The sequence below is a fragment of the Alligator sinensis genome, unplaced genomic scaffold (assembly GCF_000455745.1).
Source record: "Alligator sinensis unplaced genomic scaffold, ASM45574v1 scaffold647_2, whole genome shotgun sequence".
NCBI lineage: Eukaryota > Metazoa > Chordata > Crocodylia > Alligatoridae > Alligator > Alligator sinensis.
The window spans coordinates 5,119,307-5,146,560 of NW_005841832.1; the positions used below are offsets into that span (position 1 = coordinate 5,119,307).

Consider the following 27,254-nt stretch of genomic DNA (forward strand, 5'->3'; position numbering starts at 1 on the left):
CCGGGCTAAAGGCCCACGCGGGGGCTCGCGCCTTGCCCGGGGACAGGCTGCCAGGCGTGCGGCCTGTCCCGGCCCGTCCGCAGCTCCTCTGTCACCCCAGGAGCCTGGTTGGGGGAGCCAGCGCTGTCGTGCACATCCCCGCACACACCTGGGCTGCTGGAGGGGAGCTCCGCCAGGAGCTGGAAAAGCCCAGCTAGCCCTGGCCCCAACTGCGCCAAATGGGAGACGCTGTAGCAGAAAGCGCCCTTTTCCTCTTGCCTGCATTTGCTCTCCCCTCGTTGGATATGTTTCTCTTCTTCCACCTTTTCTTATTGTGTTTTAAAGTTTGTATGCGTGTATTTTGTATCTCCCCTTGTATTTTGGTATTTTTATCTATTTGTGCGCCATGGCATTACTCTTGTAGCTTATATTTTATACTCCTCACCTTTTAACTAAATGTGTTTAGTTTCAGAAGTAAGCTATACGTTGTAACAATGTAAACAAGGGCAGGAATCAAGAATCAGTGATTGAAGGGTAACACAGTAGCAGGCAGCAGTTGACACCTAGGGAAACCGCAGATCAACCAAGGGAAGAAATCAATAGGAGACAATGTAGCAACCGGGAAGTCTCTAAACCTCACTGTTCAAGGGCGAGAAGCCCTGGCCTGAGTTAATCAACCCTGGGGACCAACTTTTGGGCTGAATATCTCCAGATTGACCGCTCCCAGAGCCCTATTCAAAATTCATCAACAGACTCCCAAACCTGCATGTACATGCCGACAACCCCGGGGCTGACAGATGTCATTCAGTAGCCACTGAGGGGGAAGTCCCACGAGGGTCAACGACCCCTGGATTGATTGGGCAAACCTGAAAACTGGGGAGTCACCAAAGTCTGCCAAGGACAGATAAAAAGCAGTGAAAAGTGACCCTCAGCGGTGCCCTCTTGATCTCCAACTTGACCAGCACTCGACCTATCCGGCCAGAAGGACCAGCCGGCGACCCCCTTCTGGAGGATAACACCACGCTGAAAGAAGCCTTGACTGGCCATCAATGGCAGACCCCAGCACCTGTGGGATAGATATACCTGACTCTTGTAGCTTGCTACTGTGTGTGTGCATGTGTGGGGACTAGCCCCAAGGTTTATGATTTCATTACAGTGTTTCAATCCACCTAATAAACCAGAATTTTAAGGATCCTGAGTTGGACATTTGTAGCCAACAACACTGGGTCCTCCCTTTAAATTGTTCAGTCTGAATAACAAGCCAGTGAGAGCGCTGGCCGGAGCCCACTGACCTCAAGCTTGGAAGAATCACACCTGACAGATCCATCGGGGGGGCTTCGTGCTGCTAAAGAGCCTGGTTACAAGTTGCGCTTTAAGCTTCCCAACTGTTGATCTGGGTTATAGCTTGGGTTGAGAGCAGTCATAGTCAGGCTAAGAACCTCTCCCAGCCGCATGGCCCTGACCTGCTTCTGTAGGGCTGGCTGGCAGGGCCTCAACTAGGAGCTACAGTCGTCCCCACAGACCCGCAGGGGGAGAGAAAAGGACCTGGTTTCCTGGGATGCTGGAGAACCGAAACTTCAGTGGCTTCTCTATGGGGAGTGGCCACACGTTTGTGGAACACAAGCTGGATAACGTGGGTCAGAGATAAACCTGCCCTGGAGCAGCGTAACTTTAAGATGCCCAAAGGATACTTAAAACTAGTTGACATGTCTTAATGTGTGAGCAATCCAGGGGTTAAGAGCCCCTCAAGCTGCCTAAAATTAACCTGCAACAAAGCCCAAAGATTCAGACAGGGATCACATCGGATGTGAAGTAAACACCTCTTGTTCTCGCTGTGTATGTTGTCAGCAATCCCTTGATCTGAGGATCTCTACCACAGCTTGTTGATGGGTCTTGAGGTGACTAGAGTCCAATCCTTGAGTCACAGATCCATTGGTAGATGTTGCAGGCTTTCCATGGAGGAGAGTAGGCTGTAGACCAGGATTCCTCACCTTTTCCTTCCTCTGTTCTTTCTTCTCTGCTTTGAGGGCAAGACACTTTGCCTTGAAATGGGCTGCTGCTTGGCTGAGGTTACAGTGCCAGGCAAACAGTCACGGCAAGTCCGAAGCACAGGTCCAGGAGCTCAAACCAAGGTCCACTCTGGGCTTCTAGCCCTGTGTGCTTGAGGCTTGCCATGCCTGTTTGCAAGCACGTGTGTTGTGGAATCACACAGAACTGTATCTGTGTATCCACATCCACACTGGCACTGCAGCTATTCAGCATTGGCATTAAGATTGCTTGGGGTGCATTTTGGGATCCTTAGAACTTCACTGACTTGATCCACTTTAAGAACTTGTCCATCCTTCCCCAGCTCCATGTGGAAGTGTTTTTCACCTGCTGTCACATTTGAGGCACTGTTGTCTTTTGTGTGCTTGTCATTAAACAACACTTAGTGGCTTTTTACAGGAATATAAATCTAAGTCCTTGTTTTTTGGTCCAATTTCAATTTGGGTAATTACATTCAGCCCACCTAATTCCCCGTGCTTCAATCAACTCCAATATTCTTTACTTCCCAGTCTAAAACTCATTAGAGTAAGTGTACATTCTGTTACAATGGCTCTCTTCTAAAAAAAGATATAGTGAAACGACCTTCATGTATAGTGTTTACAATTCTGATATAGTATAAAAATCACTAAATACAAATTCCAATAAATTCTTGGAGCAAAGGCAAACTAACATGAATTGCTATAGTCCTTTTCATTATATGAATGCTTCCTTTCTCCCTCTTTCTAGTTACAGTCTTGATGCTCACCCTATGCAAAGGACAGTCCGAACTAGACATTTTTCCCCACGTAGAAGCAGCAGCCCAAGGTAACTATAGGAATTTGAATCCAATCTTCCAGTGGCTGTTACGGAACACAGTGAAGAATCACAGGAAAAGTCACTGTTTTCTAACAGTACAGAAGGAATTTTACTATGTTAAGGAACGATGTTGTTCAGAAAACCTCTCCTTTGCCATCTTGTTGTTTCAATGCAGAGGTTCTACCTAGAACACTGAACAAGCCCATCTTACCTTTGTTCCTGCTATTGCTTTAAAAAAACTGTCTGTCCCCAAATTGTCATATTGAATTAAATAGTTTGAATGTTTGTAATAGTTGCCCATTAGCCAGTTTCAGGAAGAAGACAAGATTTATCTCCTTATCTAGGCCATTGTTTTGGTCTACGTGCGAAAGGTCCTGACTTTGCTCAAAGTCTTAACTCTTGAATTTTATCTTTAGAGGTCTTTAACAAAGAGAACCTAAAAATGCAAATATCCCGAGTTCCGAGAGATCAAACCCTAGGGCCTTTTGACAAGATTGGAAAGAAAAGGTCACTTGCAGTGGTATGGAAGTTCCCCAAAGTAATTAAAATGATCAACAAAAGAAACTAATTACTAAGCAAAAGAATATGTTAAGTAAGATCTGAGCCCAAATTTGGGAGTAATGACAGGTTTGGGTAGGAGGAGCCCAGGATGGCAACTCACTCAATAAAAACTGTAACCTACTCTCCCAAATTGGAGGTAATCACACTTGCAGAACAACGAAGGAAGAATCGCAAGTGTAGACCGGATCAGACTGATCACCTGAACCACCCTCTCCGTGAATACGAATCTCTTAGTTCACGCTGAAGCTGCAGAGCGCCCGAAAGGGACTGAAGGAAGGGGACTTAGTTCTATCACTGCTGAGGCCAGCCCATTGAATGGTATTGCTGAGGCGAGCCCATTGAACTGTACTACTGAGGCCAACCCATTAAATTGTACTACTGAGGAATGAAACCATATTTAGGTGTTTGGCTTCTCGGAATTCTCGGATTGTAAGTATATTATGAAAATAATAGTATTGATTCAAATTTAACTTTTAGTTGTAATTGTAGTTGTTTTTGTAATACTAAATCTTATAGCATTGTTTGGGAAGGAAGTGCATTTGGAGGATTATTTCTTAAAGCTAAGCAGCGTTATATGCGTAGCAAAGAATTTTAAAATAAAATTGTGTTGTATGAATTAAGTGTGTAATCATTGTGAAATCATGTAATCAACTAACTACTCCCCCAGCCAGTGCATCAAAACGAATCAGTAAATTGTGTGGGATTTTCTCTATTCCATAACCCACTAGAGAGACAAATCTATATAGTAAATATTTTAGAAAAAAACTTTTAATTGGAGTGGGAATAGGGATGGTTACAATTGTGGCATTTCCATTATGTCCATTCCTTATCATAACTACCCACATTTTTTGCTATCATGTACACAAGAACGTCACTGAAAAATAATTTAATATATATTTTTAAGTCAATATAAAGGCACAAATAATGAATGATGCCAACAATTTTTTGTATGAAATCAGTGACGAATTTATTAAAGCGGTGCAATATATGCAAACAACACTAGAGTATACCGTGTCTTAGAGAATATTATATTGTGTATCTGAATGGTTTTAAGATCAGTATTATGAGACAAATCTTGAAGTTCTTATTCAGACAAAACTCTTTTTTTTTCCTGTGTAAGGAACTCAGGATTTGTTGCAAGTATTATTGTATTAGTCGTTGTTGTTGTTGTAGAGAACGTAGAAGACAACACTGGATGCACTCCTGACCCTGTTAAAATCAGATGATTTCAATGACAACAGAATTTCATCCATTGTATCTGCTTCAAAGTATATTTGTGTAGTCTATGTGTAGTTGTAAGCAGCTTTAAGCTTTAATTTTACATGCAGTTTCAATAGGCCATATATTCATTTAAAAAAATGTTTGAAAGGGATGCACCTTGTTAACACCTGCCACTAGCTTAAAACATGCCATACTATAAGAATACTATGCATGTATTAGGAACAGTATTAAACGTGTCATTATTGTTTAAGGGCCAATGTGGTTGTCACTGTCCAAGCAATAACACTGTATTTGTCCCAAAGGAGCTTATTGTTAGAGAACAAAATGTGGTCAGACTACATTTTTAAACTGCTAGCGTTTTTGTTTTCTGGGAGTCATCTGCATTTTTTTAGTGTGCATACACTGAGCACTGCTGAGAGGCCTTTCAAAGGCAACACTTTCCAATAGAGTTCCAAAGGAAATTACGGAGGAAAAAACTGAGGCAAGTCCTTGACAATCAAAGATTGGTTATATTAATACTAGTTTATGGATTTCCACATCATTCTGGAAATTAAATTTACTAAAGTTATCACAATTTAGGCAAAATATTTGTCAAAAGGGTAATGATCTAGTGATGCTATCAGTTTTGTAAGCTACATTCTGAATTATCCCCAAAGGAAAAAGTCTGTTCTTCAGAAGCCCCTAGGTCATCATCCTCTTCTGGGCTGTATTCCCTATTATGGTTCTCTGGAAAACTATAGATATTTTCAGGTGATTGAAACATATGACATCCACTGTTTATAAGCATCAGGACGTCTCTCTTCAACGTACTTATTTTATGGCAGAGAGGAACTATACAAAATTTAACTGCTATGACAATTTCTGCTTTACCAAATTCACACTGAACTCTGGCATAATTTCTGTAATAGATAATGACATTTCAAAATTGCTGTGCTTTGTTTCTAATTTTGTCCTACTGAGGCCTTTTACCAAAAGCTGTGTGGGCTCTCTTTTATGCAATGACGACTAGAAAGAGCCATCGGGCTTTCACTTTTGACAATTTATTATTCATATTTTTTTCTGGTTTAATAAATATCTCCCATGTGGGTGTATTAGTGACTAGATCAAGTTTAAATGAAGCATTAACCAAATGCCTAGATAAGAAATAATAATAATAAAAAAAAATACAGCTAGGGCACAATATGCTCTCTTCCAATGATGCCAAAAATACTGAAAAATTAACTACTGATGTGCATTATGGATTCAAATGAAGGTAAAACTAATCAAGTGCATGGCATTTTAGCTATACATAACATTATAGCAAAGACACATGACATATCCATAAAATTCAAGCCAAACCTTTTATACATAAGATAATCTGATATTTCAGATGTTATAATATCTAGGACTCCAATCATATGACTTCAGAAATTCATATAAGCCTTTGACATAACTGAAGAAGAGATGGTAAAGGCACTCAAAATGCTGAAAAGAATCAGAAGTCCAGGATGAAACTGTTTCCCAGCAGCACTCTACAAAGAACATAAGAAAGGTTATTAATTCTCTTGAAAGCAACAGGGAATAATTTGGTAAATACAAACCAAAGAACATTTTTATTCAGTGCTATTCTCAAAGCCTGGAAATTTTCAGGGAATTGCTCTAGGGAAATGATGGGAAAATACTTACCACTGGGCCACCTCCTGTAATAGATGAACCCTGTGAAAAATTAGAAACAACAATTATTTTCCATGCAAAATAGCTTTGAAGATATGGTGTTGTTTGTGATCAAGGATGGGAGTCAGATTCTCTACTCTGAGAAAGTGATTTTAAAGGTTGTTACTCTATTTGGAGATAACAGGATTGCACAGATGTAAGACTGGATAAGTAGAATAGTAAATTAAGCTCATCTACTTTACATTTCTGCTCAATTTAATGAAAGACTAGAGCTGGGGTTTTTTTCCTCCCTTTTGTGCCTTTCCCTACTCTAAACATAGTTCCGTGACCCACAATTCAAGAAAGATACACTGATAAACTGGAGAGTGTTTTGAGAAGAACTATGGAAATGATTAAAGGACTGGAAGATATGCTTTGCAGTGAGAGACTCTCAAAGCTAAATCTGTTGAGCTTATCAAAGAGAAAGTTAATGGGTTACTTTGATCAGAGCCGATAAAGCCTATAAGAAATACATATTTGATAATAAACAACCTAGCCTAGGTTGTTTAAACAACAATAAACAACATTTTAGCTTAGCAAAAATGTGAGATCCAATGACTGGAATCTGAAGCAAGACAAACTGCAGCTTTAAATGAGCTGCAAACTTTTAGCGTTAAAAATAATAACTAGAACAATTTACAAAGAATGTGGTAGGTTCTCCTTCACTGGAAATGTTTTAATCCCTGCCCACCCCACCCAAGATATGCACTACTTCAAACAGCCAAGGTTATTTGAGTAGATGTGATATCTTTTATTAGACCAACCAAGTAGTTGGAAAAAAGTTCTTAGCAAGCTTTTGGGCGCAGTTACCCCTACTACTCGGTTGGTCTAATAAAAGATATCACATCTACTCAAATAACCTTGCCTATGTCCTTAGATCAACACAGTTGCAACCAAAAACCTAGTTCAAAGAGGAATTAATTCAGGCAAGTCCAGTGGTCTGTGTTCTGTAGCAAGTCATATTACTTCCTGGCCTAATGATATATTACGTTATGAAAAATCTGCCACATGGTAACCCAATATGTAAGTTTCCACTTTACTAAATGGCATTGAAGAAGAAAAGAGTAAATACTGTTGGGAAAAATGTTCTTACCGGTTTACCAGACTGGCTGCCTCCTTGGAACCCTGATGAACCCTGTAAAAAAATTGGCAAATCACTTGTGTTTTTTAAATGGCTCATTAAAGTAGAAGCCTGTTTGAAGGGACGACATGATCCTGGAATGAAATCCTGGCCAGTAGGAGTTTTGTAACTGATACAGTCAGGGTTTCACCATTTAGTTGCACCCTCCTTCTTGATTAAATGAGTAATTTTGAAATGTGAATGCTATTTTGTCATTTTTCAGTCCACCACACTGCCCTATGCAAAAGTTAATATGGGGATTTAAAAAAACCCAAAAACTAAACTTTCAGAAAAAAACAGAAATTTAAATATTTTTTTTTATGGAGAAGGCTTGTTTGAGTGAACGCTTATTTAAATGGAAAATAAACTACATTTTATTATGTAGTACATATACTATTGGTTTTATGGTTATTGCATACTAAATGCAGTTTGTAGCTCCAAATGTTGCCACCTGTGAGCAATATCTTACTCTACAAATAGTCCCATCAACTCTAATGAGTCTTGTATAGATTGAAGTACTTTACAAGAATCATATATATATTAAATCTTTATGAGTAAGGGCGGCAAAATTGGGCCTTCTATCAAGTAATACAATAACTGATTTGGAGTTTACTATATGTAGCAAAGTGCCTGCTTTTTCTTCCAGTTTTCCACTTCCCTACTTCTCAGCAAAGTAAAATAGTCAGTGCTGGACACCTTGCTGCTGAAACAAGACCCCTGCTGTTATCTCAGCTAGACAATTCATTGCTCTCAGGTGTTTTTACAATACACTGTCAACAAGTTTCAAAGTTGCTGATATAAAAACTTTGACAGAAATTGAACTATTAAACTGAATTATAGAACAAAAGTGAAAGAGATCCTTCAAAAATTCTCCTGTGCTCTGATTCAGAGAGAGTCCCATTTTCAAATTATTCAATATTATATTGGAAGAAAATGCTAAATATTGCATAGAAAGGGTACTTTACTGGTCTGCTGGGCTGACTTCCTCCTGGGGAAGATCATAGGATTGTAGGAAAATAGAGCTGGAATGGACCTCACAAGGTCAAGGCAGGAGCAGTCCTGACTAAACTATCTCAGCTAAGTGGCTGTCTAGCCTATTTTGGAAAACTTCTAAGGATGGAGATTCTACGGCTTCTCTAAATAGCCTATTCCAATTTTTCACCACTTTTACAATCAACAAGAGAGAAACAGGTTCAGAAGAAAATGGGCAACTTGAATTACATAACTTTAAGGAAAAGATAACTACTCCATTTCAGAACTTCTCATTCAAGGAATGAAACACTAAGTGGTGAGCACTACGGTGTCCCTTCATTTTCAACTTAACTTGAAGGAAATTTTAAAAAGGAGGCTGTTTGAAAATAAAAGTAGATGCTGAGAAATTAACTTTCACAATGGTGAATGCTTATTACTTTCTGGGAAGAAGCATTTATTTAAAAAGTACTGCAAATGGCAAATTGGTCATAACATCCCACAGATTAGAATGTAGGTATAATGATTATACTGTTATGGATTGAAACACTGAAGAGGAGAATATAAATGAAAGGGGAGATACTTTGGCCCATAAACTAAAAGATCACTTTTAGGAGCAAATCTCTGCTTTTGAGATTATCTAGCAGAGACAAAATAAGCTAGGTAAAAATATTCATAAACAGAACACTGAATAAGATGACTCCAATTACCTACATCAAAACTGACTTACAAAATAGAGAAGGTGGTGGTGGTCACCATTTCCTTTAATATAAAAATTCAAATGTTTTGTCCAAAGAAAGCCAATCAAGTTTATATAAGAAGATGCAGGTAAAGATACTGAGATATGAGACCCTGACCTTAAGATGTTATATTACTGTGGCATGAAACTGAAACAACTCTTCAATAAAAGGTCCCACTCAATAATGAAATGACCTATTATATTCCACAATTAATATACCTTATTACAATTTTAACTATTACCAAATTAAACATGGCCTCAAAAATGCATCATAGAGAATCAGTGTTGTGCTCATATGTGCTGAGATTATCTCAGATAAGTAAAATACCTAATGTTCTCACATAATCAATATAAATTTTTCTACTCTTCAGATAACTGAACTAGATTTACCAATAAGCGTATTGGGAGAAAAACCACAAAAACAGTAACATGGGAAACATTTACGTACAGTTTTGCCAGGCTGACTGCCTCCGGAAGCTTGTCTGTTCTGTAACAGAACAATTGGATACTGGTTATTTCAAAGAACAACAACTTTTTAACCAAAGGCTGATGAGGTGATGCATGATTCTGCTTCAGGGTAGTTTCCTGGATTATTTCAATTTTTTATCTAGTACCCGCATCTGATGTAACAAGCCTGGGAGCAGGAAACACAACACAATCCAGGGCTATCCCCTTGGAGGAAAGTAGACTATGACATTTCACTCCTTCCTTGTTGTCTTTCTGGCTCATGATACTTACATTCTTGGCTGCAAAGCAGGCTGCTTGATCACTGTGTGGAGAGGAGAAAGATTGTCTCCCCTAAGCCTATTGCATTGCTTGGTGATTAGGGCATGACTAGAAAGCCAGGTTGTAAACATCTAGGGAAATTAGCAGTCCAAAATGGAGGTGCCAAATGAATTTAGGTCTTCAATGCAGAGACAACTTCTTTACAGGTTCCTGTCCAATATTTTCAAAATATTTACCTGAAGAAAAGTAGCCCCACAATACGTTTCCCATACTAACAGAAACTGACCACATCCAAGGAATTGGGGAAATAAACAGGTATTACTATGAGGCAAGCTTACTTCCTATCCACTATATTGCCTGTCCACTGAGGAAAAAGATCCCCATTACAAAAGAAAATTGTAAATCATTAACTTCAGGTTTATTTGAGGAAGACACATTATGTTGTTTGTATTTTCCAGCTTCCTGGAATGCAAGATAACACAAGTACAGAAGGATAGACTGTAACATTTGAACTCTTCAGAAAAAGATACCATACTGAATTAAAAAGATCTCTGATCTCTCAGAAGTAACAACTGAAAATAATAAATCCAACAGATTCCTTTTTCTCCAATTTGCTGAGACCATTCTCAGGCATTCATCCAAAGGAAAGAAACTCCCTTGTAACATAACCAGTTATTGACATATCCATTCACAGAGACATTCCTTCCAATTTACTGAGTGACATACTGAAAGAAAACTATAAATTCTCATGTAAAATGTCTTAACCAATATGTCACATTAGCTGCTGACGGAATCTCTGTAAAAAAAATAATTAGAAACCAGGTATTGAGTATAAATGGTCTAACTTTACTATGAGCTTAATGGGAAAAAGGCATATATTTTATATATGAGAAACTGCTTGCTGAAATTAAAGATTAGACATACTCTATGTTATTTTCTCCTTTTACTCTGCATGAATAGTATCAATTTTATGAATGAATCCACATGAACATGTAGATTTTCCTACATTCTGATTGTTCAAGCGCTCATGTTGGTAAGCACTTTAATTCTCATTTTATTATGAACACTTAGGTAACTTAGTTTGGACATATTTCATAAGCACAGAAGGCAAGAAAGATTAGCTAGAATGGTCTGCTCTCAATAGTTTTTAATAATTTTAAAATAGTTAAAATAGTTTTCAATTAACCAATAAAATTAAAATAGTTTAAAATTAATCAATAGATTTTTCACAGTTGAGTATGCTGCAGAGTTGGTGGTGTATATTCTCATATATGAATGACTTTTCCTGGCTAAGCCAGCCATTTGGTGAAATCAGATCTGTTTTTGAAGGGAAGATATTGCTCTTTTAAAATATTTTATTAAAAAAGGAGTAACTCCACTGGCATGCTGCATGATGATTGGACATTACAGCATAGTTGCGGTTCAATGAATGTACATCCCTGTCTCTCTGGTGAGCTGATATATGAAATGCCCTCTGTCATCTCAAGCAATATAAATAAAGCCACAGAATAATCACTCTGAATATGCTATCATATATGCATAGGTGGATCTAATCCAATACACTGGGAATTTTCTAATTACACAGACAGTGGGGGAGGGAGAAGGATAGAAATCGTGTCAGTTAACAAAAAAATACTTACTAAACTCCCAGCTGGGCAAACACATCCGCCCTATAAAGAAACCAGAAACCAGTTAGTTCCTTAGGAACACAGAAATATGGTTGGCTAGTGAACTGAGTGCACTGTCCTGAAAGAGTAGCAACCATGTGTTATATAGTCCCTAACATGAACAGATGAAGCTCATTTTGCCACCACTATTCCTATTAATTAGAAAGCTGTTCCAGTATTTCACCATTTGGCTGATAGTAATTTACAGCTCAAATTTATTCTAAAAGGCCATAAAATAAAGCTCAGTGTAAAGAAATTCTGAGTGTTTGAATAAATGAGTTTAAGTGTGCTCTTTTTTGCCTGGAATTAGATCATGTTCTTTAATGGTAAAAATACCATGAAAAAATAAAGCTTATTATAAGTGGAAGCATAAGAAAAAATATTAGTAAAATGGAAAATATTGAAGGTCATCACCTTTAATCCCTGTTTTCAGTGATTCACAATCCAATACATATCCTTTAGAAGTTAGTTTGTATAAGATTTCTCAGAAAAACTAAATATAGGACTACTCAATACACAAAAACTCATATAAGGCAATTTCTGAAATGGCTACACTGGTAGGTCTGAACCACACACAAGAAGAAAACAAGTCCCCGGATGTAAAAGAAAGAAGCATAATTTCTATTCAGTAATGCCCACCTTTTTCAAGGAAAACACTAATATTTTTGCCAAATTTAAAGTAGTAATAAAAAAAAAGAAAAATAGAGCAACTGAACACGAGGAGAGAAAAAAGCTTACCTGTCCCCTAGATCCGGTACTTTCTGAGGAAGATGGACTCTGTAAATAGTAAGAAATCACATATTACCATTTAATAGGTATTCTTTAATTCCACGACATTTTAGAAAGCCACACTTTTTTATCAGTTATTATTGTTCCCACTATTTGGAAAGATCAAATAGTTTGGATGCAAACTTTTTTTCATAACCATTTTATAAGAAAAGGTTAAAGATGGTTAACCTAGCTGTTTAGATATTAATTTATTCTGCTCTAGGGAAAAATGACTTACTTGTCCACCAGGACGACTGGCTCCCAAAGAAGAACCCTGTAAAAAAGATGGGAACCACATCATAAAAACCAAATCATAAACTGGCAGATGTCTGTTCAACTGGGATATCAGCATTATTCTTTAATGGTGAGGATATTATGAAATAAATAAATCTCTTAATAGTGTAAAATCACATATTTCCATTTCAAAGGCCCTGCTTCATTCCTGGACTATTTGTTGAAGTGATGCCCCTATTTTTTTTCCTTTTAAAAAAATTCTAGCATAAAGGTAAGACCTTTGTGGGTAAAAACCTGTTCTACAGAAAGTTTACATGAGGATTTATGTGAAAGTAAAACTATCCTGGAAACTTAGATAATCATTTATTTCCAAGGTGCTGTGAAGGGCAGGTTCAGTTTCAAGAGGAATACTGGGGCAATTGGAAGGAAAGAGATCTTTCTTATTATCTTTTGTGGGATGAAAGAACAGCCTATGGTGAAAATTCTCTCTCTTGTCTCTCCCTAGTCCCATATCTGCTTCTTAAATTAATAGGTAAAACATTACTTTGAATGTATTCCCTCCATGCAGCACTGAGCTGTCATTTTTAGTGAGAGAAATGCCTTGGGAGAAACATGTCAAGGCTGTGAAATAAAAGACATTCCTTGCTCACCTGAGGAGGAAGTATTCAGTTTATTCTAGAACACCACTCTAGGACGTGGTTTAATGTGAAAGTTCTTGAAAAAAGGGAAAGCTAGAAACTTTGTATTTTATTTGCACACTCAAAGAGACAGTCCTGTTTGGAAGGAAGTGACTCACTGAGTCAGTATTAGGGGAAGTTATTGCTTACTTGTTGTCCACCAGAAGAACTGCCTCCTGAATTAGAGGAATCCTGAAAAAGATAAGAAAATAATTATTTTTGTCTGTTGGGCTTCTTTAGACCAAATTCTATGTCTAGAAAATAACAGGAAAGTGGAGCCGTACACTACACATAGGTTATAATATCTGGCTACCAGTAATCAAGCTAATACCATTTACTGCAGCAGTGAAGACATGGCAACATAACCGTAAGAGGCTAGGTCTATGCTTTGGTTGTCAGCCTTAATGGAAGCCTGTATCGCTCCTATCCTCACCTGTGCTACAATCTCACCTTCAGTCTACTGAGCGGGCATATCCCAAAAACACAGCTTTCTTGCTTTTGTGCCAGAGGAAGGTGAGCCTCTTGCTCATCCCCCTTACAGTAGAATCCTTTGTAAAGGCTTATCAGGAGTTGTTTAACCAGAACAGGTCTATTGGGTTGCTTGGGTATTCTTTTTACCCACCAGAGCAAGGTCATATGCAGGTGAAAAATGTTCACTGGGGCAAAAGAATAAGTACTGAAAAGGAACAGTTCTTACCTCTCTACTGCTTTGACTGCTTCCTGAGGAATATGAGTTCTGGAAAAAAAATGGAGAGAGTAAATTTGTCTTTCATGGGCCTTTTAGAAAGCAAGGCCTGGTTGATGGAAGGGTCCCTCTCTTCGGTGACTTTTGCTTTTCTGCTGGGCATTACAAGCACAAGCTGAACTTCCTATTTTGTCTCTGTTGTTCTCTACTCTGTGCAGAGGTTCAAAGTAAAATCTCCAGACAGAAATTAGACCACATACTTCCATGTTTATTTACCCATCTATTGCAGTCCAATTTTGGAGGAAGGAATCCTTGGATCAAAAGCATGGGAAATTAGTTTGCACCTGTCTACTAGAAAGATTGCCTCCAGAGGGAGAGGGATGCCACACCAGGTAAGAAACTGGTTCCTTTGTCTTAAAGGGATTCCTGAAATTAAAAGATATGGCTAGACTGCAGAATATGGTGGGACTCTTGTATGGGTAGGCTTATCTGTGCAAGCTCTAACCTAGCTAGAATAAGGCACAGAAATAAACATGTGGAGGTAGAAACTTGACTGTGAGTTACATTCCTGAATGCAGACTTTGCTATTTATGCATGGTGAAGTCCACATGGCTGCTTCGTCACTGCAATAGTTTTCAATACCAGCTTGCAGAAAGGAAGCATAGCTATGTTTCGCTGGCCCATAATGATACAGTCATTCTTTTACCACGTAAAGGCTTATCATGAATAGTTTAACCAGAACCCACAGGGAAAGGTCATTTCCAGGTGAAAGCATTGGAACAAAAGCATACATCCTGAGAAGGAATGGTTCTTACCCCTTGACTGCCTTTGCTGCCTCCCGAGGAAGATGCACTCTGGGGGGAAAAAAATGGAAAGAATAAATTTCTATTTCATGGGCCTTCTAGAAATCAAGGCTTAGTTGATAGAAGGGCCCTGACCCATTCTGTATTACAGATTTTCTTTGTCTGCTTAGCGTTATAAACCAAAGGATGAAAATTCTATTTTGCCTTCTCTGTGAAGAGGTTAAATGTGAAGCTTCCTGACAGAAGTAAGGGCAGATAATGGCATCTTCCTTTTCCTGTGCACTCCTATGACTGTCTAGAACCCACTGGGCATGTCTACACAGTTAGAACTGCACAGTCATTTAGTTTGCTAAAGTACTTGCTGTGCAAATACTATGCAGTCTTGGCAGTGCACAGGTCATTTTTGACCCTACTAAGCAGGACTGTCTGAGGGTGGGACACCTCTTTTGTGTCATTGAAGACCAAACTATGATAATTTCTCCCCAAATAGACCATAGCCTTGTGTGTCTGGAAATGTTTCACAGTAGTTCTGTTCAAGCAAAACATGTGCATTAGGAAACACAGATATTCCCCATTGCACATCATTGATCTGTGTTCTTTTCAGGTAAAATAGGTCCCTCATTGAGACAAAAATTATAAATATTAAGAATAAGAAGTTCCTATCTCTCCACCATACTGACTGCCTTCAGATGAATAAACAATGTGGAAAAAAATTTGGAAACCCACTTATTTCCATGTTAGGAGGGACTCAGTAAGTAGTATGCAGCCTTAATTTACCTATTTTTGGTTTTCTTTTAAAAAAGATCAGTAAAAATAGACAATTCTACTTCTCCCTTCCTTCCACAGCTCTTCCGTGTTAGAGGATATTAGAGGAGCATTTGTTTGGAAAAAACGGTAAATTTGGCATAGAGATGGTCACAGTGTAGAATCTTTATATCCGTGGAAATATGCAAAAATGCACTGAGAATACAGAAAATCCTTGCAAGATGTAGTGACCAGGTAACTTAGTTCAAGTGTTTCTTTCTTTTTAAATAGATGAAGACTTTTGCAATAAAAACTGGTTGATTTCTTTGATAGTAGTGATGTGGTAGCAATGATGGTTCAAGAAATATGAGAGATGAAAGAATTTGTTGGGGTTCTATCTTTATGTGGACCACGTGCAAGTGGGGAGGGACCTGAGGAAGGGAACATTGTGACTGAAACCTCATCTAAATTCTCTCACAACTATGCAGTTGGTTCAGTGAAAGATACCATCCACAAGCAACCCTTGGAAAGGCTTTGATAAACAGATTAACCCGAATTTGTATAGCAGATGGCTTTGGTCACACACCAGAGCAGGGTCATTTCCAGGTTAAATATGTTCATAGGGATACAAAAATAAATACTGCGAAGGAAAACTTCTCACCGCTCCACTGCTTTGGCTGCCTCCTGATGAGGATGAACCCTGGGAAAAACATGGAAAGAATTATTTCTGCTTCATGGGCCTTCTAAAATTAAGGCCTGTTTGCTGGAAGGGCCCCTATCTTTTACTACTTTTGCTTTTCTGCTTGGTGTTACAGAACCTCTGACTTGTATATGCCTTTGAGTGAGATTTTATTTTCTGCAGCTTTTATCTGTAAACCTGAACTCAAGACCATCTGCAGCAAAACCCAGAAAAAGGAGAAGGAAATAACAATAAATCCAAATAAATCAACTTTTTCCTCCATTCAGAGAAGAATCTATAAATTCACCCTTCCCTCCCACTCATCATTGTAATATTTTAAGAGTCAAATGCCGTGATTTTGGCTTACTACTTGCTTAGCCTCCATTTACCAAGACTGGCACAAAGTTCATAAAATCACAAGATATCATATTATAACCACAACTGGTTACAATTAGAAACGTAAGTCCAAAGTGGGGACATTTACAAGGGACATTACTGTCTAGGTCATATTTTCCAAGAGCTCAAACTGGTCAGCACTTATTACCTTGTTTTACAATCTACTCTTCAGTCATTTTGTTCAGGTATATTTTATGAGCAGAAACGACAAGGGGGCTGAGTTGAATTTGTCTGCTCCCAGGCAGATTTTCATGCTTGGGCATGCTGCAGAGCGGAGGGGGACCTGCATGTTTTCTTGTGTGTGACTTTTTTCTTGGCAAACTGAGGAATTTGGTGAAATCTAGTCTATTCTTGCAGGGAGCAATGCAGCTTTTCTCATTTATGTTATATGAAAGTGGGTACAGAATGTTCACTGGTGTGCTGCATGGTAAACTGATCATAACTGCAGTTGTGGATCAGCCCCCATCTTTAATGAACTGATATCATAATGTGAAATACTTTCTCTCCTCTCAAGTAATACATGTACAGCCACAGGAATAATCAGGCTGAACAAGCCATCACATAAAAAATATATAGATCTAATTCAATTAACTGGAAATTATCTTACTACACAGATATTGTTAAAAAGGAGAAACACAAATACACCAAACCCGCCCCCCCACTTACTGAACCACTGCTGGGGCAATTACATTCATTCTGTAAAGAAAACAGAAAACAGTTATTGTGTTAAGTACTGAGGAGGTCTAGTTGTATGTTCCTCTGTTATCCAACAGAGCCCAGGCTCCTGATATTGTGGGCAACCATGTCATCATAACTAAACTACAAACTAATGAAGCTCCATTGAAATAGTAGTTAAATTTCTAGATCCCATTGCTTTTGTTAGGAGTCTGTTCCAGAATTTTATTAAACTGATTGCTAGAATCCCTCTTCTAATTTCTCGTGCAAATATATTTAAAAGGCCTTATAGCACAACATAGGGTAAAGAGTGCTGAGAATTTACTAATTGATGCTTCCTCTGCAAGAGGTAATTTTGCCTGAGAGTTACGCAGTCTTCTTTAATGGAGAAGATACTATGAAAGGTATAAAGCTCTAGATAATATGAAATAACATATTTTTATCCAAGAGGTCCTTTTCTATTTCTGACCCAGTTGATGAAATGGCACCCTTTATGTATTTATTATTTCTTGCAAGACCATTAAACACCCTCATTTTAAGCCCCATTCTATAGAAAGGTTCAATTAGGTTTACATGAGAACAAAACTATGCTGGAAACACAGATATTCCTTTTCTTCCAGGACTCAGAATAGTGTCAGGTTTACCTGCGAGCAGCATATTGGGATAAAACTGAAAATACTAATGCAGTGGGAAAAGAGTGCTTACCTGTCCACCAGACTGACCACTTCCTGAGGAAGGGAGACCCTGTAAAAGACAAGAAACCAGTTATTTCTGTGTCAAAGGGCTTCCTGACATCAAATCTGTTGATGGAAAGTTACTTTCTTGGTGTCTTCTGTGAAATGAAAGTGCAGTGAAAAAGGAACATGCTCTCACCTCCCTTTCTTCCAGCACTATTCCCTATTATTTAAACTGAGCAACTCAAAGTAGCCTGTTGCACACATGGGAGGTCTGCCATTTTCTGGTATTGGGACAGAAACATAAAGTAAATAAATAGTGTGGAATAACTGCTTCCTGTGGAAGAGGAAGCCCATAAGAGATGAGAGACCAGCTACTTATGTGTCCAAGGGCTTCTTGAAGCCAATGAGTATTTCTAGAAAGGAAAATGAATGTGGGAAATTAACACCTCTGCTGCGAGCAGTCTAGTCAGCACAGTTAATTGTGGCAATAAAGATGGAGGCCATGTGCTGCAAACCCAACCAGAAGACTTCTTCTGGGGATGTGGGTATATGGTGTGGTTGCCACACTTTGCTGATGCCTCTGATACTGCATCTTCACTGATGTCTTTACCTGTGCTACCATCACTTAAGTAAGTATAATTATGTCCAGCTCTTGCATAATCACACTTTTAGTTTGTTGTGTGATTATAACCAAAATGGACTGTTGGCAGAAAAGAGGTCTTTCTTGCTTTTGTGGAAAGAAACAACAGAGAAATGTAGTGTTTATTCCCCTCCCTTCTCCACAAGCATCCTTTACCACATGTAATTCAATCAGAACCAACACATGGAGCATCTGATGTGAAGTTTCTTGAAAGAAACCAAGACTTTGGGATTTTTCTTTGCTAATATATTCCAGTGAAGAGCCCAGTTTTAGAGCCCAACTGGGCCACAATGATGGAAAATTACTGCTTACCTGTACGCTAGAAAAACTGCCTCCAGAGGAAGAAGAACCCTGTAAAAGACAAGAAACTTGTTACTTCTTGGTGAAAGGGCTTCTTGGCATTAATGCCTGTTGAAGGAAAAAGATTTCTTTTACTATCTTCTGTGGGATTAAAGAACAGCAGATGGTGAACATTCCTTCCCTTGTCTCTCCCCAATCCATAGTCCATATCTGCTGCTTACATTTGTTGGGGTCCTATCTTTATGTGGCCCACCTGCGTAGTTGGGAACAGCCAGAGGAAGGGTACATTGTGACTGAAACCTTGTCTAAAGTCTCTCCTAACTATGCAGTTAGTCTAGTGAAATATATCATCCACAAGCAACCCTTGGAAAGGCTTTGATGAACATATGAACCAGAATTTGTATATCAGACGGCTTAGAGATACCTGGTAACAAACCAGAGCAGGGGTCATTTCCACATAAAAGAAGTTCATAGGGATAACAGCATAAATACTGAAAAGGAAGACTTCTTACCGCTCCACTGCCTTGGCTGCCTTCTGAGGAAGATGAATTCTGGGAAAAACATGGAAAGAATTCATTTCTGCTTCATGGGCCTTCTAAAAATTAAGGCCTGTTTGCTGGCCCCTATCTTTTACTACTTTTGCTTTTCTGCTTGGTGTTACAGAACCTCTGATTTGTATATGCCTTTGGGTGTGATTTTACTTTTTGCAGCTCTTATATGCAAACTTGAACTCAAGTCCATCTGGGGCACAACCCAGAAAAAGGAGATGGAAATTACTTACTTCTCTAGAGATATGGCTTCTGACTAGATCAGATGATTCGCTCTGTAAAGAAATAACAATAAATCCAAATAAATTAACTTTTTCCTCCACTCAGAGAAGAATCTATAATTCACCCTTCCCTCCCACTCATCATTGTAATACTTTCAGAGTCAAATGCTGTGATTTTGGCCTACTACTTGTGTAGTTTCCATTTACTAAGTAAATGAAGGTAAAGTAAATAGAGGTTTTACCAAGGTAAACCAGATTACTTTGAATGTATTCTCTCCATACAACACTGAGCTGTCATTTTTAGTGAAAGGAATGCCCTGTGAGAAACATGTAAAGGCTGTGAATTAAAATATGTTCCTGGCTCACCAGAATGACAGCAACCTGAGGAGGATGTATCCAATTTATTCTCGAACACTACCCTAGGAAGTGATTTAATGTGAAGGCTGAAAAATGGGAAGTTAGATACTTTGTCCTTTACTTGTACACTCAGAGATACTGTACTGTTTTGGAGGAAGAGACTTACTGGGTGCATCTACATGTGCCATTAAGGTGATGTGATAAATTCTGGTGCAGTGAAATGAATCAGTGAAGACACAGTAACATGACCTTGGCATGTGCTAACAACCAGACCACAATTCCTCTGAGAGGCTAGGTATTTTGGTTATCAGCCTTGACAGAATTCCTTACTGCTGCATCTTCACTGCTATTCTTACCAGTGTCATCTCCAATAAAGATAGTACAACTGTGCCTACCTGTACTATGATCATACCTTCAGTCTACTAAGCAGGAATATCCCCAAAAGACTCCTTTCTTGCTTTTGTGGGAAAAAATTCTTGAGGAAAGTGAACACAAACCCTTGCTCATCCTCATTACAGAAGCATCCTTTGTAAAGGCTTATCTGGATTAGTTTAACCAGAACAGGTCTATCAGGCTACTTTTACCCACCAGAGTAAGGTCATTTTAAGAGGAAAGATGTTCATAGGGACGGACATTAGGATAAATACAGAGAAGGAGGAGTTCTTACTGCTCCACTGTCTTGGCTGCCTCCTGTGGAAGATGAATCCTGGGGAAAAAATGGAAAGAATTACTTGCTATTTCATGGGCTTTCTAGAAATCAAGTCCTAGTTGACGAAACGGCCCTTTCCTGTTATGGATTTTCCTTTCTGCTTAGTATTACAAACTACAAGGGCAGAACTTTTTATGCTGTTTACTCTGAGAAGTGGTTAAATATGAAGGTCCCCAATAGAAATAAAGACAGATAACTGCATCTTCCTTTTTGTGTGCATTGCACTGACTGTCTAGAACCCACTGGTTCTAATCAGGGAAAAATGAGTTCTTACCTGTCCACCAGATTGACTGCCTTCAGAAGACGAACCCTGGATAAGAGAAGAATGCAGGTGGTTTTATGTCAGTGGCATTCTTGGAATCAAATAATATATCTGGACTGCAACATAAGGTGGTTCTGTAGCATGGGTTGCTCTATTGGTATTAGCTATGGTATAAGCATCACCATGAATGATGTACTACTAGATACACTTTAGTGCTAGTTCATGGTGAAATCCAAGCAGCTGTTACCCATGCTAGCTCGTGGAAAGCAAGTACTGCTTAGGTTAGGCCTTAGCTGTAAAGTCTGCTTTGTAGACAGATGCAAAGGGACTGTCTGAAGGTGAGACGCCTTTCTTTCTTTTGTGTAATTAAAGACTAGAGTAAGGTCATCTCTCCCTAAATAGGCCATATCCCCATGTTTAAAAAAAGCTTCATATTAGTATCTTTGTGAATGTGTATTCTAGGTCAGTTGTCCAAGGGCTCAGACTAGTCAGTACTTATCACCTTGTTTCACAATCTACTCTTCAGGCACTTTGTTCACATATATTTTATAAGCAGAAATGGCAAGGGGACTGAGGTGAATTTTCATGGTTGGACAAGCTGCAGAGCTGGCACTGCACGCTCCCTTGTGTGAGTGACTTTCTTGGCAAAACCCACCATTTGATGAAATCAGGTCTATTATTGAAGGATAATATACTGCTTTTCTTATTTATGGTTTGAAAATAGGAATCCAGCCACTGTTATGCTGCATGGTAAACTAATCATAACTATAGTTGTAGTTCAGTGTAGATACAAACCTCCTTCTCTGATAACCTGAAATATCTTCTGTCATCTCAAAAATATAAAGTTAGCTAGAGGATCATTTGGGCTTAAAAAAGGTATGGTATAAAAATACATGCATCTAACCCAATTAATTGGATTTTGGTTTCAATAATAAGAAGAAAAGGGGACATGTCTATATACCGAGTACAAAAACACTTACTGAACTCTGCTTAGAGCAATCACATTCTTCCTGTAAAGAAAACAGAAAACAATTACTGTGTTGAGACCAGAGAAACATATAAAGGGACCTCCTTGGTTATCCAACAGAGCCCACATCCCTGTTTTTATGGGCATCATAACTAAACCACAAACTCTACTGAAATAGGAGTTCGATTTCTGGATCCCATTGCTCCTGCTAGGAAACTGTTCCAAAACATCAACATTCTGATAGTTAGAATTTCTCTTATAATTTCCAGCCCAAATGGGCCTTTTATAAAAGGCCTCATAGCAAAACACAGGGTAAAGAGTGTTGACTGTTTAATAAATCAAGAGCTCATTCCTCTGCAATAGGTCATGTTACCTGTGATTAGGCAGTTATCTTTAGGGTGAAGATACCATGAAAGGTATAAAGCTCTAAATAATATGCAATTATATATTTCTATTTAAAAGTTTGTGTTTCTTTCCTGGATTTATTGATTAATGGCACCCATATCCATATTTGTTATTTCTTACCTTATTTTGCTGTAAGACCTTTTGGATGAATGCCTTATTGGGTGAACCCCAAGAAACCAGTTATTTCTGTGTCAAAGGGCTTCTTGGTATTAAGGCCTCTTAAAAAGGAAAGCTACTTTCTTAATGAATTTTATGGAATGAAAGACCAGTGAAAGAGGAACATGATTTTGTGTCTTCCCTTCCCTCTCTCCAGCACTATTTCCCATTGCTTAAAATGAACAGCTGAAATGAATAACTCAGAGCAGTTTGTTGCACAGAGGGAAGGTCTGCCATGTTTTGGTGAAAGAAATGCATATGGACTAAAACAAACATTGTAAATGAAGATCTGTCCACCAGAATAGCTGCTTCCTGTGGGAGAGGGATCTTGTAAAGGTGAGAGGCCAGTTACTTCTGTGTCCAAGGGCTTCTTGAAGCCAAAATGGGTAGTAAAATGAAGGTGAGAATGTAGCCCTAACCATAGTCTTGCTACCACATTTAGTTTTGGGAGTAAAGTTGTGGAGGCAGGAAGTAGGTTATGGGCTATGAACCCACCAGAAGGTTTCCAGGGGTGTAGGTACAGGCATGTCGCATCATACGCACATTTAACTTGTGCAAATTCAACTATACGTGGGTAGGGAGGGGGGGCGGGGCTTGAGTCTGCACGCGGCACTGCCGCTTACTGGGAGGCCCAGCCACCACCATGCTGCCAGCGGTGACTGCCTCTGCCTCCAAAACCTCCCGCCACTGCCATGGAGCCGTGCCCGGAGCTGTGTGGCTGGCCACCGGGCATGGTGGTGGTTGGGCGGCATGCAGCCATCCCCACCACCACCCTGCGCTGCGCCGGTGCCGCCGGCCACACAGCTCTAAGCACGGCTCCACGGCGGCAGGTTTTGGAGGCAGAGGCAGTCACCGCTGGCACGGTAATATGCGATTTCACTATACGCGATTTTCGCCTTACGCGCAGCCTTTAGAACATAACCCCTGCGTAAGATGCGACATGCCTGTATATGTTGTGGTTGCCAATCATTACTGAAGGCCATGATGCTGCATCTTTGTTGCTATCTTTACCTTTATTAATTCCACTTAAGGAAGCCCAAGTATGTCTGTGCCATAATCACACTTTTGGTTTGCTGTGTAACCATACCCAAAATAGACTATTTGTATGAAAATTTCCTTTCTTACTTTTGTGGAATAAAAGACCAGAGAGAAGTGGAGTTCTTTCCTTCCCTCCACCCCATGAGTAGTGGAAAATTATGTTGGGTAATTTAACCAGAACCAAAAACAAGATTACTCAGATATTCCTTTTTTGTACACTGAAGCAGGAGAAAGCATTTCCTTGGGACAAAAGCGCACATACTGAAAAGGAAGAGTTCTTACCTTTCCACTGCTTTGGCTGCCTACTGAGGACGATGAGTCCTGGAGACAAACAGAAACAAGTAAATTTGTTTCATGGACCTTAATCAAGGCCTACTTGATGAAAGGCCCATATCTTTCATGACTGACTTTTCTGCTTAGTGTTACAAACTACAGAGGCTGAACATGCTACTTTGTCTCTGTTGTTTCCTACTCTGTGAACAGATGTAAAGTGATATTTCTGGGCAGAAATTAGGCCATGTTCTTGCATGTTCCTTTATTTATATAGTCTAGTAAAAAGTCCCATTCTAGAATAAGGAACCGTTGGGTCAAAATATGGGAAACCAGTTTGTACCTATCCACCAAAATGACTGCCTCCAGAGGAAGAGGAACTTCATGTTGGTTTCTTCCATCTTAAAGGGATTCTTGAAACCAAGGAATGTGTCTGGACTACAACATAAAATGGGACTCCAGCATAGGTAGATGCATCAATGATCGCTTTAATCTAGCAAGCATAAATTACATGGCGAGGGAGGATGTAGAGGTAGTTTCAGAAGTTACTGAAAGCAATAATAAGAAGGAAAATTCACCTGACACTTTTTCTTTGTATTCAGTAGGTGCTGCTTTTATGCTAAAAATGAGTGTGAACTTTCTAGCAAGCAAACTAACAGGGCAAATGTTGGGATTAAGAACAAGGTCATGGGACACCTTAGCATCCATAAGAATGATTGAACAATATTTTGTACTGTAAAAGTGATATTGCAGTTCTGATGGTCCAAAACTAATTGAAAAGGCAAAGATTTTTTAGGTTGATAACTTTTATTGGAGCAAGTATGTAGATCAGCTAAAGTTAGACAAGCTTTAGCATGCAAGAAATTCTTCTTTAGGTCTTGCATTTGAAAGTTTGTTTAACTTTATCCCAAGTACATTGGTGGTGCAATAAAAGAGATCATCCTAAGAATCCTTGCCTCTCACATGGACAGTATTTCAAATAGAAGAGGGAACTGAATGTTCAGAAGCTCACAAGCTTCATCCCAAGCAGTTCTTTCTTTGTAAATGGAAGTAGACTCTAGAAGACCTGGTTCACTGAGCATTATTTTACTTTCTGAAGCTCTTTAAAATGCAATTTTTTAACACAGGCCAGCCTGAGGCAAAACACAGAAAGACATATGGAAATTGCTTACCCCTGATGAGGGGCGACTTCTGAGTATAGTATGAGATGCATGCTGAAAAAGAAAAATATGATAAAATAATGTAACCATCTCCTCCATCCAGACAAAAAACTAAAATTCCCACTTCTCACCACTCCCCATTCTAATATTTTCAGAGACAAATGCCACGATTCTAACTTAATACCTGCTCCATTTGCCAAGACTGGCATGAGGTCCATGAATATTGCTTGTATTATATACAGGTATTATATATATTACCTATATAACCATGGCTGATTAGAGGGTATTAGTATTAGAAACTTAAGGAAGGCCCTAACTGGGGACTTTTCCTGTTTTACATTACAGTTCTGATTGTCCAAAGACTTCCAGTGGTCAGCACTTATTGCCCTATTTTACAATCTTTTCTTTAGTCACTTTGTTCAGGTGTATTTTATCAGCAGAAATGGCAAGGGGGGTGAGGTAAATTAGTCTGCTTCTGGACAGATTTTCATGCTTGGGCAAGCCACGGAGTTGGCACTGCACATTCTTTGGCATGAGTTACATTTTTTTGGCAAAACCAAGCACTTGGTGAAATCAGGTCTGTTCTTGCAGGGAAAGACACTGCTCCTCAAGTATTTTATGAAAACCAGAATCCATCGACTGCTATGCTGCATGATAAACTAAGCATAACTCTTACTGTGTGGATCAGCAAAGGTACATCTCTCTCCAAACACCTAATAATGTGAAATATCTATTTTCATCTCAAGCAATATAAAAGTTAGCCACAGGGACATTTAGGCTGAAAAGACTATTGTACAAAAATAAATGGGTCTGATCATATTAACACGAATAATTGACAAAAAAGGAAATATGTCCATGCAGGGAGCTAAAACACTTACTGAACTCTCTTTAGAGGACTCACATTCTTCCTGTAAAGGAAACAGAAAAGAGTTATTGTCTTAATTACAAATGAGGGTACTCCTCAGTTATCCAACAGAGCCCACATCCCTGATATTGACAACTACATCATCATAACTAAAATGCAACCTGATGAAGCTCGATCAAACCAGAAGTTAGATTTCTGGATCCCATTACTCCTGCTAGGAGGCTGTTCCAGAACTTCACCTGTCTGATGGTTAGAATCCCTTTTCTAATTTCCAACTCCAAATGTATTATAAAAGGTCTTAGAGCAAAACACAGATTCAGGAGCGATGACTAATTAATAAAGCAAGAGATGCTTTCTTTGGAAAAGATCTGTTTGCCTGGGAATAAGCAATGTTTTTTAATGGTGATGATACTATGATAGGTATAATTTCCAAAAAGTGAGAAATCACGTTTCCATTTAAAGGATCCTGTTCCATTTCCTGAACAGTTTGATGAAAGGACCCTTCTCAAAGCTAAAAATAAAAGTTTAGTTTTTAGTTCACTTTATTTTATAATCTTTTTCTATGGAAAATTTCAAAGACGATTTCTGTAAAAATAAAACTATGTTGGAAATTTAGATGTTCATTTTACTTCCAAGAACCAGTGAAGTGTCAGATTTACTTTTAAGGGGAATACTAAGAAAGAACTTTAAACACAAACCTTGTGGGAAGAATTCTTACCTCATCACTGGACTGACTGTCTCCTGAAACAGAGGAAGCCTAGAGAAGAAGCAAAATCAGTTATTTCTGTGTCAGAGGGTTTCTTTCCGTCCAGAAAAATACCTTAATAAAATACTTCATTGTGGAGAACTAGAAGAATTCTTCCGACGCCTGCGCCTCAAAGAATATTTCCACGACCAAACTGAACTCACTCCCAACAACAACTCATCCTCTGACAACAGGAAAGGATCAATGCCAAAAAGCCCCAAAAAACCATCAGATTGGACACCTTGCAGTGGACAAAACCCTAACCTTGACTGCTACATTGACTGCTTCAGGGAAAGAATGAACAATGAAATAATCAGCAACACACGCCACCATAACAACCTCTCTCTACCAGAGAAAAAGGCCATAGGATCTCTAAGATCTAACCACCAAATAGTAATAAAACCAGCAGATACAGGAGGAGCCATAGTCATTCTAAACCGTGAGGATTACATAAAGGAAGCCAAGAGACAGGTCTCTGACACCACCTACTACAAAGAACTACAAGAAGATCCTACTCCCCTTTTCACCAAAAAACTCAACAATACCATCAAATCATTTCCATCAAGACTACAAGAAAAACTACAGACCTTGATCCCCCCGCTACCTAACCCAGGGACTTTTTACATGCTCCCTAAAATCCACAAACAAAGGAACCCTGGCAGACCTATCATATCCAACCATGGGAACCTAACTGAGGAAATATCAGGTTTTACTGAATCAATCCTAAAACCGCTTGTCACCCACAGAGCAAGTTTTGT

At 38.9% G+C, this 27,254-nt stretch overlaps 1 protein-coding gene across 3 annotated transcripts in view; it reads right to left on the bottom strand.

The window, feature by feature from the left end:
* Window positions 1-4,322: 4,322 nt before the first annotated feature.
* Window positions 4,323-27,254, bottom strand: part of LOC102369428 (hornerin-like) — an 80,582-nt gene continuing 57,650 nt past the window's right edge. For all 3 annotated transcript variants that reach the window (XM_025197340.1, XM_006014994.3, XM_006014995.3), the window contains 23 exons: window positions 26,470-26,508; window positions 25,765-25,794; window positions 24,899-24,940; window positions 23,739-23,777; window positions 21,871-21,900; window positions 20,903-20,938; window positions 20,587-20,625; window positions 19,575-19,616; window positions 19,306-19,344; window positions 18,806-18,844; window positions 17,882-17,920; window positions 17,168-17,197; window positions 16,088-16,126; window positions 14,695-14,733; window positions 13,892-13,930; window positions 13,345-13,386; window positions 12,522-12,557; window positions 12,254-12,292; window positions 11,489-11,518; window positions 9,571-9,609; window positions 7,388-7,429; window positions 6,268-6,297; window positions 4,323-6,113 (listed from right to left, as the gene is read on the bottom strand). In XM_025197340.1, the coding sequence (XP_025053125.1) occupies window positions 6,006-6,113; window positions 6,268-6,297; window positions 7,388-7,429; window positions 9,571-9,609; window positions 11,489-11,518; window positions 12,254-12,292; window positions 12,522-12,557; window positions 13,345-13,386; window positions 13,892-13,930; window positions 14,695-14,733; window positions 16,088-16,126; window positions 17,168-17,197; window positions 17,882-17,920; window positions 18,806-18,844; window positions 19,306-19,344; window positions 19,575-19,616; window positions 20,587-20,625; window positions 20,903-20,938; window positions 21,871-21,900; window positions 23,739-23,777; window positions 24,899-24,940; window positions 25,765-25,794; window positions 26,470-26,508 (927 nt within the window). In that variant the 3' untranslated portion in view covers window positions 4,323-6,005. The remainder of the gene's footprint in view (window positions 6,114-6,267; window positions 6,298-7,387; window positions 7,430-9,570; window positions 9,610-11,488; window positions 11,519-12,253; window positions 12,293-12,521; window positions 12,558-13,344; window positions 13,387-13,891; window positions 13,931-14,694; window positions 14,734-16,087; window positions 16,127-17,167; window positions 17,198-17,881; window positions 17,921-18,805; window positions 18,845-19,305; window positions 19,345-19,574; window positions 19,617-20,586; window positions 20,626-20,902; window positions 20,939-21,870; window positions 21,901-23,738; window positions 23,778-24,898; window positions 24,941-25,764; window positions 25,795-26,469; window positions 26,509-27,254) is intronic.